We start from the raw sequence: 11843 nt of genomic DNA, 5'->3' as shown, positions 1-11843 counted from the left end.
TATTATAATTCTAATTAAAAACTTTTTTTATTTAAAGTAATCTTTTATAAAGCTTAAGGCTACTTTATTTTATATTTTATTTTTAATTTACTTTATTTAAGGTCTAAATAACCTTAAAAGGCCCCTTAATAATAATATTAATCCTTATAATTTATAAATTAAGAAGTTAGGTAAAATTTATTACTCTTTAGAGCTTATAGAGGGCTATAGTAGTAAATTTTGGTAAAGCGAACCCGACTTCTTATATGTTATAAGAGCCCCTGGCCCACGTCCTTACTGGCTTTTTCCTTGTCCGTCGTCGTCGTCGCCGCCTTATCAGTCAGTCAGTCAGCTTTTAGTACCTGATCTGTAACTCAGTAGGTAGGTACCTTGATGAGTAGGACAGATGAGGTGAGGCGGGGGTGGGTACCTCCCCACTCCCCGCCCGCCCAGCCGGTCTTGGGACCCTGAGAGGCAGGCACACGCCGCACACCTGCATTCGACACAAGCTTCCCACATGTGACGGCCCGCCTGGTTGGCAACTTGGCACATGTTGGTACTTAGTCTTGGTACTTAGTCTTGGTACTTAAGTACCCAGGCACCCATGTGCCGTATTTCTATTTCTATTTCAACCTCACCTCACAACGGACCAGAGCTGTGATCTACCGGTAACGCATACATGACCTTCTCTATCTGGTGTCTAACGTTTTATCTACCGAACCTCTTACGCCACAAGCAAGCCAGCCATCCGCATCAGTTCTTGCCAACGTTCTCGTTGACCAGCACATATCTGAACCTCGCCTTGCCCGCATCCATGTCGAGGACCGCCTGGTTCGCCTCCTTCATCGGCCTGGCCTGGACCCACGGCTTGACCTTCTTGTCTGCTGCGAGCTGGAGCATCTCCGAGATCTCGCGGGGGCTGCCGATGCCGCTGCCACCGATCTTGATGCCGTTGGCGAGCAGCGTGAACGCGTTGATGGGTGGCAGGTTGCCGTCGTCCGGCGCGCCCACCTGGATCAGCGTGCCCTTGGTCTTGAGCAGGCCCAGGTAGTCCGTCAGCGGCATGTTGGCGCTCGACACGGTCGAGATGATCAGATCCAGGCTGCGCTTGTTCTTGGTCGCCCAGTCCTCGTCGTCCGCCGTGGCGATGTAGGCGTCGGCCCCGAGCGCCAGGACATCGTCCTTCTTGCTGGCCCTGCGGCTGATGCCCACCACCTTGTCCGCGCCCAGCGCCTTTGCGAAGAGCACTGCGAAGTGGCCCAGCCCGCCCACGCCGATCACGCCCACTGTCTTGCCCGGCCCGCAACCATTCTGCTTCAGCGGGCTGTACACTGTGATGCCACCGCACAGCATCGGCGCTGCGTCGGCACTGTCGACGCCCTCCGGGATCGGGATCACAAAGTGGCCGTTGGTCCGGTTGTAATTCGCATACCCGCCGTACGACTTGCCCTCGTCATTGGGGTAGACCGAGCCGTACGTGCTCGCCATCACGTTGGCGCAGTAGACCTCGTTGTGGCTGGAGCAATCAGGACAGTCGGGCTTCAGGCACGACAGCGCCTGGGCGCCCACGCCCACGCGGTCGCCCTGCTTGACATGCGTCACGTTCTTGCCAACACGAACTGCCGTGCCGACAATCTCATGGCCAACGACGCAAGCTGGCAACCGGAATGTTAGCGACACCTTGCAACATGGTCGGGGGGCTGGGTCGGGGCTCACGATAAGGGGTCGGGAACCAGCCGGACTTGAGCGTGTGCAAGTCGGAACCGCAGATCCCGCAGTGGGAAATCTCAATGTCGACGTCGTTCTCTGTCCACTTCTTGGGCTCGAAGGCGCCCCACTCCATCTTGCCTTTGGCAGACTCCACATCCTTGCCGAGCCAGCCCTCGAACTGTGTTGCGGCCATAATGATATGAAATTGTGTGTTGTAGTAGGTCAGGGAAGGTTGGGATACGGACAGTCGAGTCGAGGTCAATGGGTTGAGGGAAGAATGTTGGTGCAGATCTGTTGTGAGCCGATCATGTCGACCAGCCAAGACGAGGGCGATTAAGCTTTTTATCATCGACTCTGACCTGCCCTCTCTGGCTGGGCATCGCCCCGTCGGCGACTAATCTCAACACTGACCTCCCGCTCTCCCTGTCAGTGACGTACGGCATCCCAGGAGCTTGGGCCCCGTTGGCATCCACCGCTCAGACAAAGGAGAGCCAAGACACGGGCCTACTCCGGAGCCAGAAGGCAGGGTAGAACCCTTTCGAAGCCTTCGAAGCCTTCGAAGCGGCCGCTGCGGCCGCCTGCGGGCCGGCGTTTAGACTACCGCCCGAACGTGGAATGCAAATCCCCTGCACGCATTGATTTGTCTGAGTTCAATGTTATCTGAGGCTCTCCACTCCCGAGCTACTTCGTATCTCATGGCGAAGACTCGTACCGCTAGACTGACGGCCCGCCCGAGCCGCCCTGCCTACTCACTACTGTTACCCCTGAGGCTCTCATGATATCGACATTAGTAAGACGAGTGTGCACCCTCGCCGGGGCTGCGGATGCCACGGCCCAGATTTATGATTTGCAATTGGCGAAAGTTTCCGACGGCCGAATGAGTCAAGCAACATGCCTTGATGGGTTGGCAAGTTGGTTACACGGTGCTGGGCAGCCCCTAAAGCCGATGTTTAAATCCTGATTAGTAACCCAAACTCCCGGACATTGTGCAGCTCGGTCGGGTCCGTGAGATTGCCAGGTTGGGCACTACGCATCATACCTTTGCTTCGGCTAAACGTTTTGCACGCGCTTTCGCCGCATGCTGCAGGCTGCAACGTGCCAACTACAAACAGTAGGTTATATTCCTCAACGTCAGGTCGTACGACAGCTGGGCAGGGATCCGTCTGAGGTGTGAGCAAGACTTGTGGAGCATGCTACCCAACTGCCGGCTATGCGGGCCATGCTGCGCCTAGACTGGGCGGGACCACTCTACCCAACTGCGAGCATGAAGAGGACAGACAGCATTTGACTGGGTAAGAAATTTGAAGGGCTTGGCATCAAATCCCTTTGCCAAAATCAGGACCCCCTCACCAACACGTCTTCATCGCGTCCTGATCGTCAGAGTTTCCCCATCAAGCTGACCAGAGCCATGATTATGTCTGTCACCGAGGTCGAGGTCAAAGGACCCGAGCTCTCTGATGACACGGTCAGCATCAAGAACTTGAACGTATCCGAGGAATCGAGCCGATCATGAGAGCACTCACCAGCCAAGACCTGCTTCACCTGCTCGGACCCTGTCCCATTTGTCACGACGGCCATGAGGGCGGAGCCAAGGCAGCTCATCACCGTGCTGGTCGCCCCGGTGACCCTATTCAGAACAAAGTTGATGGGGGTGCATAGCGTGTCGGTGTCGTCCGGGTCGATATATGAAGGCCCCGTCTCCCCCTCGAATGCAAGCCGCGCTAGGGTGCCATCTTGAGACGAGAGCAAAGTTTAGTATCCGAACGGTCGGTCCAACACCAGGTGGCTTGCTCTTAGGAGCGCCAATGAAGGAACCGAACGAGACTCGGGGACAAAAGAGGGCGCGGGGAAGGAGAGGGGGGGGGGGGCGGCACTCGAGACCAAGCATAAGTAAACTTACCGTCTGGGTCATACTTCGGCCAACCCAGGTTTGCCAGCCCGTCCTCTGGGTCCCTTGCAAACTCGGCCCAGGCTTTCCTCATGAACGCGCCCGTCGATGCCTGCGCAGGCGTATCCGGGATGCCCGTCAGCCAAGACGCGGTCCCAAAGACGACGGGCAGCTCGGCGGTGTGGTAGTCAGCCCCGACGTCGTTGACGTAGAGGTTCGTATAGTTGCCGCCATAGAAGCGGTACCTGTACGTGGTGACGCCCTGTTCCACCCGCAGGCCGGCCGCCTGCCGCGCCCCGCACGTGAAGCCGACGAGGTTGGCGATGTCGAGGATCGGCTGCACCAGCTTCGTCAGCGGCGCGATCATGTCGACGGTCGACTTGTCGAAGTACGTGTACGCGAGCAGCACCGGCCAGATGAAGGCCGCCTCGTTCTCGACGTTGCCCACCAGCATCGGGACCCTGGCGAAGTTGCCCGCCTTGATGCGGTCTACTGCAGCCGACGGGGCGGTAATGTCGTCTGCGACGGGCTGGAACCCCGTCTGGACTAGGAGCTTGTCAGTACCTGAGGGTGGGTACGTAGCCTGTTCACGGAAAGTTGAGGACTGTCCGGGCCGGGCCATATCTGGTCACCTACTGGCGATGAGAGAATTCTCGTGAACAGCACCCAGGATCTCGGCTGTTGTCTTCATGCGCATACAGTCGACGGTGCCCTCCCCAGCCTCCTTGCCACCACAGCCCGCCGAGGCTGACACATCGTACCAGGCGGTGGCCGCGTCCTCAGGAGTACCCGCCAGGGCACCGACTGCGCCGCTAGCGACTCCAGACTGCGGGATAAAGCCATTTGCGATAGGGTCATTTGGGTACATTAGACTCAGGTAATCCGTCGATGCTCCGCCGGCTGACTGTCCGAACACGGTGATGCGAGACGGGTCCCCTCCGAATGCCGAGACCTCGTTGCGCACCCATTCGAGGGCCATGCGTTGGTCCAAGAGGCCGACGTTCTGCTGCAGGCCGGCTGTGATGTGTGCGTTGGTGAGTAAATGCTGCGATGCCATGTAGCAGGACACTTAAAGAAACCGTAAGAGAAGAGTTGGACTAACGTGCACCGGGAAAGCCAAATATGTTGACCCGGTAATTAGCTGAAATCACCACCACATCATTCTCGTCGGCCAGCACCGACCCATCATAGATTTCACACGCTGTGTTACCGATCGAGAAACCTGTCGAGAAACGCAAATGTCAGCCCACCGAGTACCTAGCATAATAAGCGCACGTGCGGTTGTCGAAGACTCCATGTCAGCGGGAAGGTTTACCTCCTCCAAATATCCAGAAGAGCACTGCTTTGGGTTGTCCCGTGCCCGACTGAGGCTTCGTCCAAACGTTGAGTGACAGGCAGTCCTCGCTAAGCGGCCGTCCGGTCTGTGCCTCGGCGGTGAGGATTGCTTGCCCGGCCGGTCCTCCGATATATGCTTGGTCGGTTGGGACTGATATTGTTTAGTCTCCTGTTCCTCCAGATACTAAGTGCAATACTTAAGTAGGACACAACTACAAGAACTGAACAAGAGTGCTCTGAAAAGAAGAAGAACGCAGTGGTTTAGTTAAAGCAATACGGGCAATACGACTTGTACAAGCGAACTTGTTCTCTTTCTGTATATTTGGTCACTTACTATGGTTACTCGGACAGTCTGGTCCAAAATCCGAGGCGTCAAAGACAGCCGAGTTGTCACTTGAATTAGCCGCAGCGCTGAACGAGCTCACTGCGACCGGAGGCATAAAACGTTGCTGGCCGGTGGGAGGCCGAGCAAAAGGGATGCCCAAGTATGCTGATACCTCTGGCCGCACGCGAGAGGCAGTTCCTCTTACCGTGCCGGCTTTGACCGTCACCGGTTGGCCCACGGTCCATGATGCTTGTCTTGTGTTTGTGTTCGAGCCGCTACTAACAGGCGATGTGGAGCCCAAGACTACAAATATTATGAGAAGGAGTGAGCTGCGCATCATGGTATGATTGTGAGAATTAGATCATCCGGCTGTTAATATCCTCGTAGATTGTCGGGGTCTGAAGCCTTCGATCAGCTCTGCTTGTCTAAGAGCAAGCAGGTCTTATTTCCCCGGGGCGAAACCATAGGGCTGTCGTCAAATCGATGGGAGGTATATATATACGTCTGCACAAAACGCTTATTATCCCATGCTTGATATTCGCCCAATGCCTTATTTCCACATGCCATCTCAACAAGCCTACTATGCCACTCTTCTCCGCACACCACCGAGAATGCCCATCCGAACAAGGGGAAGGGATCTTGGCTCGCTACTACCTACTCCGTACCGGGGACATGGGGGGCATCTGAGCATGACAATCGACCAAACATGCCAGCCTGCATGCTACTCCGTGCCGACTCAATCGCACAGGACAGCCTACATCTACCGATCCGAGTATTCACAAGCCAGAAAATCAAGAATAAAAGGGGACGATCACTCCATAGACGGGACAGGGTAAGCTAATATAACCTAGCATGTTCTATGACACCTGCCTCTGTGTTGGTTGTGCGTTGTGGATGCATCCTAGCGCATGAATTCCCCTTTTGGCCACAGGATGACAGGAAGCATCGCTGTAGCGCGGGAGCTGCCGACAGTGGGATTGATCTCGAAGCCAAGGATACCAGGGCCAATGATGCGGGGCCGACAGCCTCTCTGGCAGGTTTGGCAGGCCGCGGGATAATCGTCTGAACTTCTCGACTTTACAGGGGGAGGAGGTATGTCCGTGACCGTTGGGTCGGCAAATCATCACCAGTGTCACCGTGATAGTACATGCAGCCAGCCGTGATGTTCCGCCTGTCACCATGGGAATCTGATGCGAACGCTAAGCGCGAAGTAGGGAGTAATGGAGACAAGACTGAATCCAAAGTTGGTTATTTTGTATTCGTTACCTATACCGCGCATCTCTCGGGATATCGTGTGATGATACCCACGGCATTCCACAACGTGTGCTAACTAACGGTTGGTTGAACCGTCAGTTACATGCGCCGCATAATAAGTATAAACTGACAATAGTCTGAAAAACACGAGGTATCCCTGAGCAGTAAACAATGATCCCGCTGATTCAGACCGGCGCCTATCCATGCCATTCGTTGAAACCCTGCAAAATATCCAGCGCCGTTCCTCCACACCATCAGTCTTAACATGCCTGATCATAAGTTGCGCTGGGTATGCTCACATAACATCCCCGACAACAATAAATGGATGGCCATGATTATGCAAACGAGAGCCTCTTAGCCCATGTCCAGCCGCACCAATAAGATAACATTTTGATTTGTGGGGCACTCCTGAAGTCGCGTCACTTGGGCCCCGATACAGCAACGACAGCCACCAAATCACAAACCATGGATAACGTCGAGAAGCTTCGGACGACATCTAGCGTGGTGAAGCTTACAATGGCAATGCCGAGGTGGTTGTTGCGCCATGGACGGGGGCAGGCGTGGGTGTTGCAGGCGCCTGCTTGCTTCTGAGGTAGGAATCTATTCGAGGTCTGAGGCTGTTCATGAGCGCGTCCTCCGCCTCCTTGAGGCCAAGCTTTGTATTTTGAGCGGTCTGCGGAACAATTGTCTCCTCTGTGAAGCCGAGCACACGGTTCACCGCACTCATCACCAGGATCTCGGCGTGGAGCGGTCCGAGCTGTGGTTTCAGTACTTGCTGACTCAGTTCCTTGTACTGCTTGATCACGTCGACAAGTTTTGGGTCCAGGAGCTGCGCGTTGTCCACATCAGGGGTAGGAGTGCCTGTTGCAGGCGTCGCGCTTGAGCGGTGGGGGACAGGGCTTGGAACAGACGGGACACTAGTGGGTTGCACACTGTTTGGTGATCCAGATTGGTTCCCAGCGCCAGGGAGATGGGTGGGCGCCAGAGCAGAAGGTGCCGAGGGGCCGGCCGAGGCAGGGCCAGTGGCCGAGGAGTTATTGTGACCAAGTCCAAGGTTTACACCCGTAGTGGTGGCATTTTGAGTGCTGGCGGTCGCAGCCAGAGATCCGTTGGCTTGACTTGCGGGTGTGCCAGAACTGTTGGGAGCAGTAACAGTGGGGTTTGAGCCACTAGGACCAGAGCCATCGGGAGCGGAAGTCAATGTTGCTGGTACCGGTGAAAGTGCCGCTGAGGCCGATCCGGGCGCGGACGCGTTCCCATTCACGGTTGGCGCTGTCGGAGTGGCCTGGGGCCTCGCTGCCTCCTTCACGGCTGTTGATGCTGCGATGGTCTTCGGCTTGGAGTAGGTTAACTTGTGTGTATGGAAAATGTTGATAATTGCCTTCTCAAAATTCTCGTGCTCTGGCGCTAGGCTCATGTCGGTCAGACCTAGCCCACGATTGATAACGGATACTGCAACAGCGCGTGGGCGTTTGACCCGGCCTTGGAGTTGCTTGACAACCTCTTTGGAGAACTTGTCGAGGAACTCTCTCAATGATGACTCCACCGCGGGCCCTAAAGCCACAGGCACTGAAGCGTTCGCAAGGGGTTGCTGGGGCTGCGGTAAACTTGGGGCTCGCTGATTCTGTTGTAGCGGACCCGAATGAACCATGGTTGGGGCGCGCTGACTTGGGGCCGACGGGCCCTGACCAAGTCGTCCTGTTAGAGCGTGCTGGGCATTGTTGTGCAAGTGATGAGAGCTGTTTGCGGGGCCATGCACGAGCGGTGTCTGTTGTGCCCTCTGGTTGAGTGCCGGAAGGTAGGCTTGCTGTTGGTTTCCTGGATACTGTGGTCTCTGCGGTCCCACGCCAGCGGCATAGGTACTTGCTTGGGGCACATGCGCTGTAGCGGCTGGCTGGGGCTGCGGCTGGGGCTGCGGCTGGGGCTGCGGCTGGGGCTGCTGATGCTGCTGATGCTGCTGATGCTGCTGATGCTGCTGCTGCTGCTGTGATGTTTGTGAGTACGCCTGGCGACTGGGGGCCTGCTGGTTCGTGGTAATACCAGGATTGGTCGAAGTGGGCGTGGGACCCTGATGCGCCTGGCCGGCGGCTTGATACCGGGGCAACCCATTCATCTGAGGGCCACCTCCAGCGGGGACGATCTGTTGGTTCGGGAACTGCTGGGGTGGCGGTGGTTGCTGATAGTTGTGTGTGGCGTTGAAAGGGGCGTTGTACATTGGCTGATGAGGGCGCAAGTCTGCGGTAGTATCGCTTGGCTTCCGCTTCTTGCCCGACTCCAGAGGAATGCCTGGGACCCGCTTCCAGAGGTGTGTTTCTTGGTTTTTCTCGAAGCAAAGACTCCCTATAAGATTGTGCCGCACACTGCTTTCCCATCCCTTGGTGTCGACACAGAAATGAAAATGCGGATACGCCATTGCGATCCTCTTGTAGATTTGCTTGAGTGTGAGGCCGTCAGGGGCCGCGGTCAACACCTCGTCAATAAGCATCTGGTAATTTTTGTTGGGCTTTTGCAGCTTTTCTTCTGGCCAGTCCGCCCTCTTGCCCAGGTCTAATGGTGGGGTTTTTGGCTTTTGAAGTCGCTTCTGTTTGTCGGTCTTGTCGCCCTCTGGATCTTCCTCTTCATCCCCGTCCTCGTTCTTTGGTTTGCGTGGTTTATATTTGCGCTTCTCCGGCTGGTCACCCTCATCTTCAGGCCGAGGATGTTTCCTGGGTCGCCCAACCTTTCTCTTGATGGGGGGCTCGCCCATCTCCTGAGGTGGGTTGTTCTTCTTGTCTTCCTCTTCGCGCTTTTTCTTGAGTTCACGCTCCTCTCTCTTGGACATGACGCCATTTTTGGGGGGCCGCCCTGGCCCACGTTTCTTGGGAGGCACCATGGCTTGTGGTGCATCCGGTCCCACCGGCTGTGTAGTGTCCTTGACAGAATCCGATTCAATCGTTGGCCGTATAGGCTCCTCCGGCTGGGCCTTGGGAAGGCCGCCATTGACACCTGGCTTGGGCACAGCAGATTTGTCGGCGTCGGCATCTGAATCATCCGAGTCATCAGAGTCGAGAGTCACATTGGGGTTCTTTGCGGGTGGCGATTCCTCATCATCTGTGTCTCGCATGTCGCTTTCGCAACGGGAGTTGGAAAAGTCGAGGCTCATTTTCTTATCGCCTTCATAGTAGGCTCTGGGCTCTTCGTTGCCAAACTTCCCGTCTTCAACGCCGTGGATGGTGAATATGAAGCCGACACCCTGGATTTGAAGATCAGCGCCGGAGCGGAGTGTGACGACGTCGTCCCTGCGGTAGAGCACATCGTCACAAAAAAAGCCGTTCCTGCCGATGGCTGTTGCCTTCCAGAGGCGGTTTTCTTCATCGTACTGTATCTTGAGGTGATCCCGCGAAATACCCTTGGAAGTCTCGATGATGTTAGGACCGGCACCATGGATGTCTATTCTGGCTATGTCATCGGATGAAGGGCGGAGATTCTCCATGTCAACAGGGACCGCTCCTGGGGTGTGGTCGATGAGATATTGCCGACTGCTGATGACCTTATCACGCACCGGATGGTCATCTGCGGATGGTGACCCTGCCCTGGGTGGCAACGCGTCAAAGCTGTCGTCCAAGATTCTACGGCGCTTAGATGACCTTGATCTACCCTCGTCGTCCGACTCGGGGCCCAAAGCACCGCCCTCCTGACTGACGTAGGATCTGCTGTAGTGGCCACGCTTCTGTGGGACCACCCCCGACACATTGCCGCCCTCCTCGGCGATTCTCTTGTCCCGCAAGGCTTTCTTATAGACTCTCTGGTCTCTTCCTATTATTGTGGTATTTGTTGTGATTTCGACGTAGGAATCAGAAAATTCGAGGCGTGCCATACGGTCGAAACAGGCGCCGTCTAACTCTGGCTGGTCAAGTGAGGCGGCATCGTCATCATCAGAGATACCAGGGTCAGCAGCACCGTGCACGCTGACGCCGGGGTGGAAGGCCATGGGTTCGAGCTTGAATGTTGGGTCCTGGAACTGCCAAGGAAGGTACATCGGTCCGAGGTAGTGTTGTCCGTCCATGAAGGCCTGCGGCATGTCCTGTTCCAACATGGGCACATGAGGGTTGGCGAAGTCGCTCGAGAGGCCGTTGACCGCACGAGGATCGACTGACGCCGCATCGTCGGCGGTAGCAGCAGCAGCAGCAGCAGCAGCAGGACCCTCTTGTGGCGCAACAAACGGAGCGGTGCTAGGTTGGTCCGGCTGGGGTGGTTGCTCGTCAGTCTTGTTTAGCCAGTTGTGAACAAGGTCAGCGGAAGTGGTTTCTTGATCATGGTCGGCATGGCGGCGCGGAGGGGCCTCGTCGCTTGTGGGAGCGGACGGTTGGACAGGATTCGCCGGTGGGTCGGATGACGGGGGCAGATTCCTGGGCGGCGATATTTCTTGGTTCGCTATGGTTATCGCATCGTCGGGGTGGGTTGTGTGTAAGGGCTCGGTTGGTGAAGGGGCATTTGATGTCGGCGGCGGGCCAGCTGCAGGCTGGGGTCGCGACTCGGCTTGTGGTTGTGACTGCGATTGCGGCTCGGGGTGTGGTTGCGGTGTGCTGAGGTGACCACTGGGGCCATCCTGAGGGTGGGACGAAGTCATCGCCGAGGGCTATCGACAGCTTGCCCGTGGGGCATACATGAGATGCGATCTGGGATGTTCGTGGTCGGGGAGTACATGTGTACAGCTGGGGGTGCGGCGAGCAGACGAGTGGACAATCGGGCTCGAGAAGTCGTGATCGAAGCGCAAGAAAGTAGCAGGGAGGAGCAGATGCGATTAGATGCGATCGACGACTGGGGAGGTGCAATTCGGGGTGTCTAAGTGGGGCGCTTTCCTGCCGCAAAGCTGATGACGGCAATGGGGCCAGCCAATCATATGGCCTTCTGGCGGGCATGGACCCACTAAAAAGTTTGGGCTTCTGAGAATTGGAGGAATTTACGACTGGGCAGGGCCGGGCAGGCAGGCAGAACATGCCATGGCAGCCAGGGCGAAGCTCCGGGCAGATCTAGTCTCATAGTCGACCAGTAGGCCAAGACCGCTTAGCCTTATCTCAAATATTTAAATACCCTTAGCCAGGCCTACAGCCTAACCATCACTTACATAATATATAAACACAGACTCCCTACCTATTCTAAATAAAAAGTCTATATATATAAATTAACTATACTATTAAATACCCTAACACTAAGATAAGAATATATATAATTTAATATAAATTTTTTATTTATTTTAAATAAAGACTTTATACTTTATAGTAATTTTATAATTAAATTAATTATTAAATAGTATTTAAATATAAATAAAAATATTTAAAATTAAAATATAAAAATTAAAAGAAAATAAAG

At 55.2% G+C, this 11843-nt stretch overlaps 3 protein-coding genes across 3 annotated transcripts; all 3 read right to left on the bottom strand.

Annotated features, from left to right (window-relative positions):
- Window positions 1-259: 259 nt before the first annotated feature.
- Window positions 260-2580, bottom strand: KVR01_001069 (uncharacterized protein). The gene is made up of 2 exons (XM_044786281.1): window positions 1696-2580; window positions 260-1634 (listed from the first exon to the last, which is right to left on the bottom strand). The coding sequence occupies exons 1-2, from the start codon at window positions 2036-2038 to the stop codon at window positions 733-735; spliced, it is 1245 nt and encodes a 414-aa protein (XP_044649024.1). The 5' UTR covers window positions 2039-2580; the 3' UTR covers window positions 260-732.
- A 486-nt stretch (window positions 2581-3066) lies between these two features.
- Window positions 3067-5482, bottom strand: KVR01_001931 (uncharacterized protein; the record flags this gene model as incomplete). Its single annotated transcript, XM_044788755.1, has 6 exons — window positions 3067-3422; window positions 3590-4123; window positions 4214-4594; window positions 4680-4799; window positions 4893-5063; window positions 5458-5482. The coding sequence occupies 6 exons, from the start codon at window positions 5480-5482 to the stop codon at window positions 3067-3069; spliced, it is 1587 nt and encodes a 528-aa protein (XP_044649886.1).
- Window positions 5483-7002: 1520 nt separating this feature from the next.
- Window positions 7003-11100, bottom strand: KVR01_001605 (uncharacterized protein; the record flags this gene model as incomplete). Its single annotated transcript, XM_044791398.1, has 3 exons — window positions 7003-8045; window positions 8130-8230; window positions 8594-11100. The coding sequence occupies 3 exons, from the start codon at window positions 11098-11100 to the stop codon at window positions 7003-7005; spliced, it is 3651 nt and encodes a 1216-aa protein (XP_044649560.1).
- Between the last annotated feature and the right edge of the window lie 743 nt (window positions 11101-11843).

Source organism: Diaporthe batatas, assembly GCF_019321695.1.
Source record: "Diaporthe batatas strain CRI 302-4 chromosome Unknown Contig00002, whole genome shotgun sequence".
Taxonomy (NCBI): Eukaryota; Fungi; Ascomycota; class Sordariomycetes; order Diaporthales; family Diaporthaceae; genus Diaporthe; species Diaporthe batatas.
This window is presented reverse-complemented; position numbering and strand designations above follow the sequence as displayed.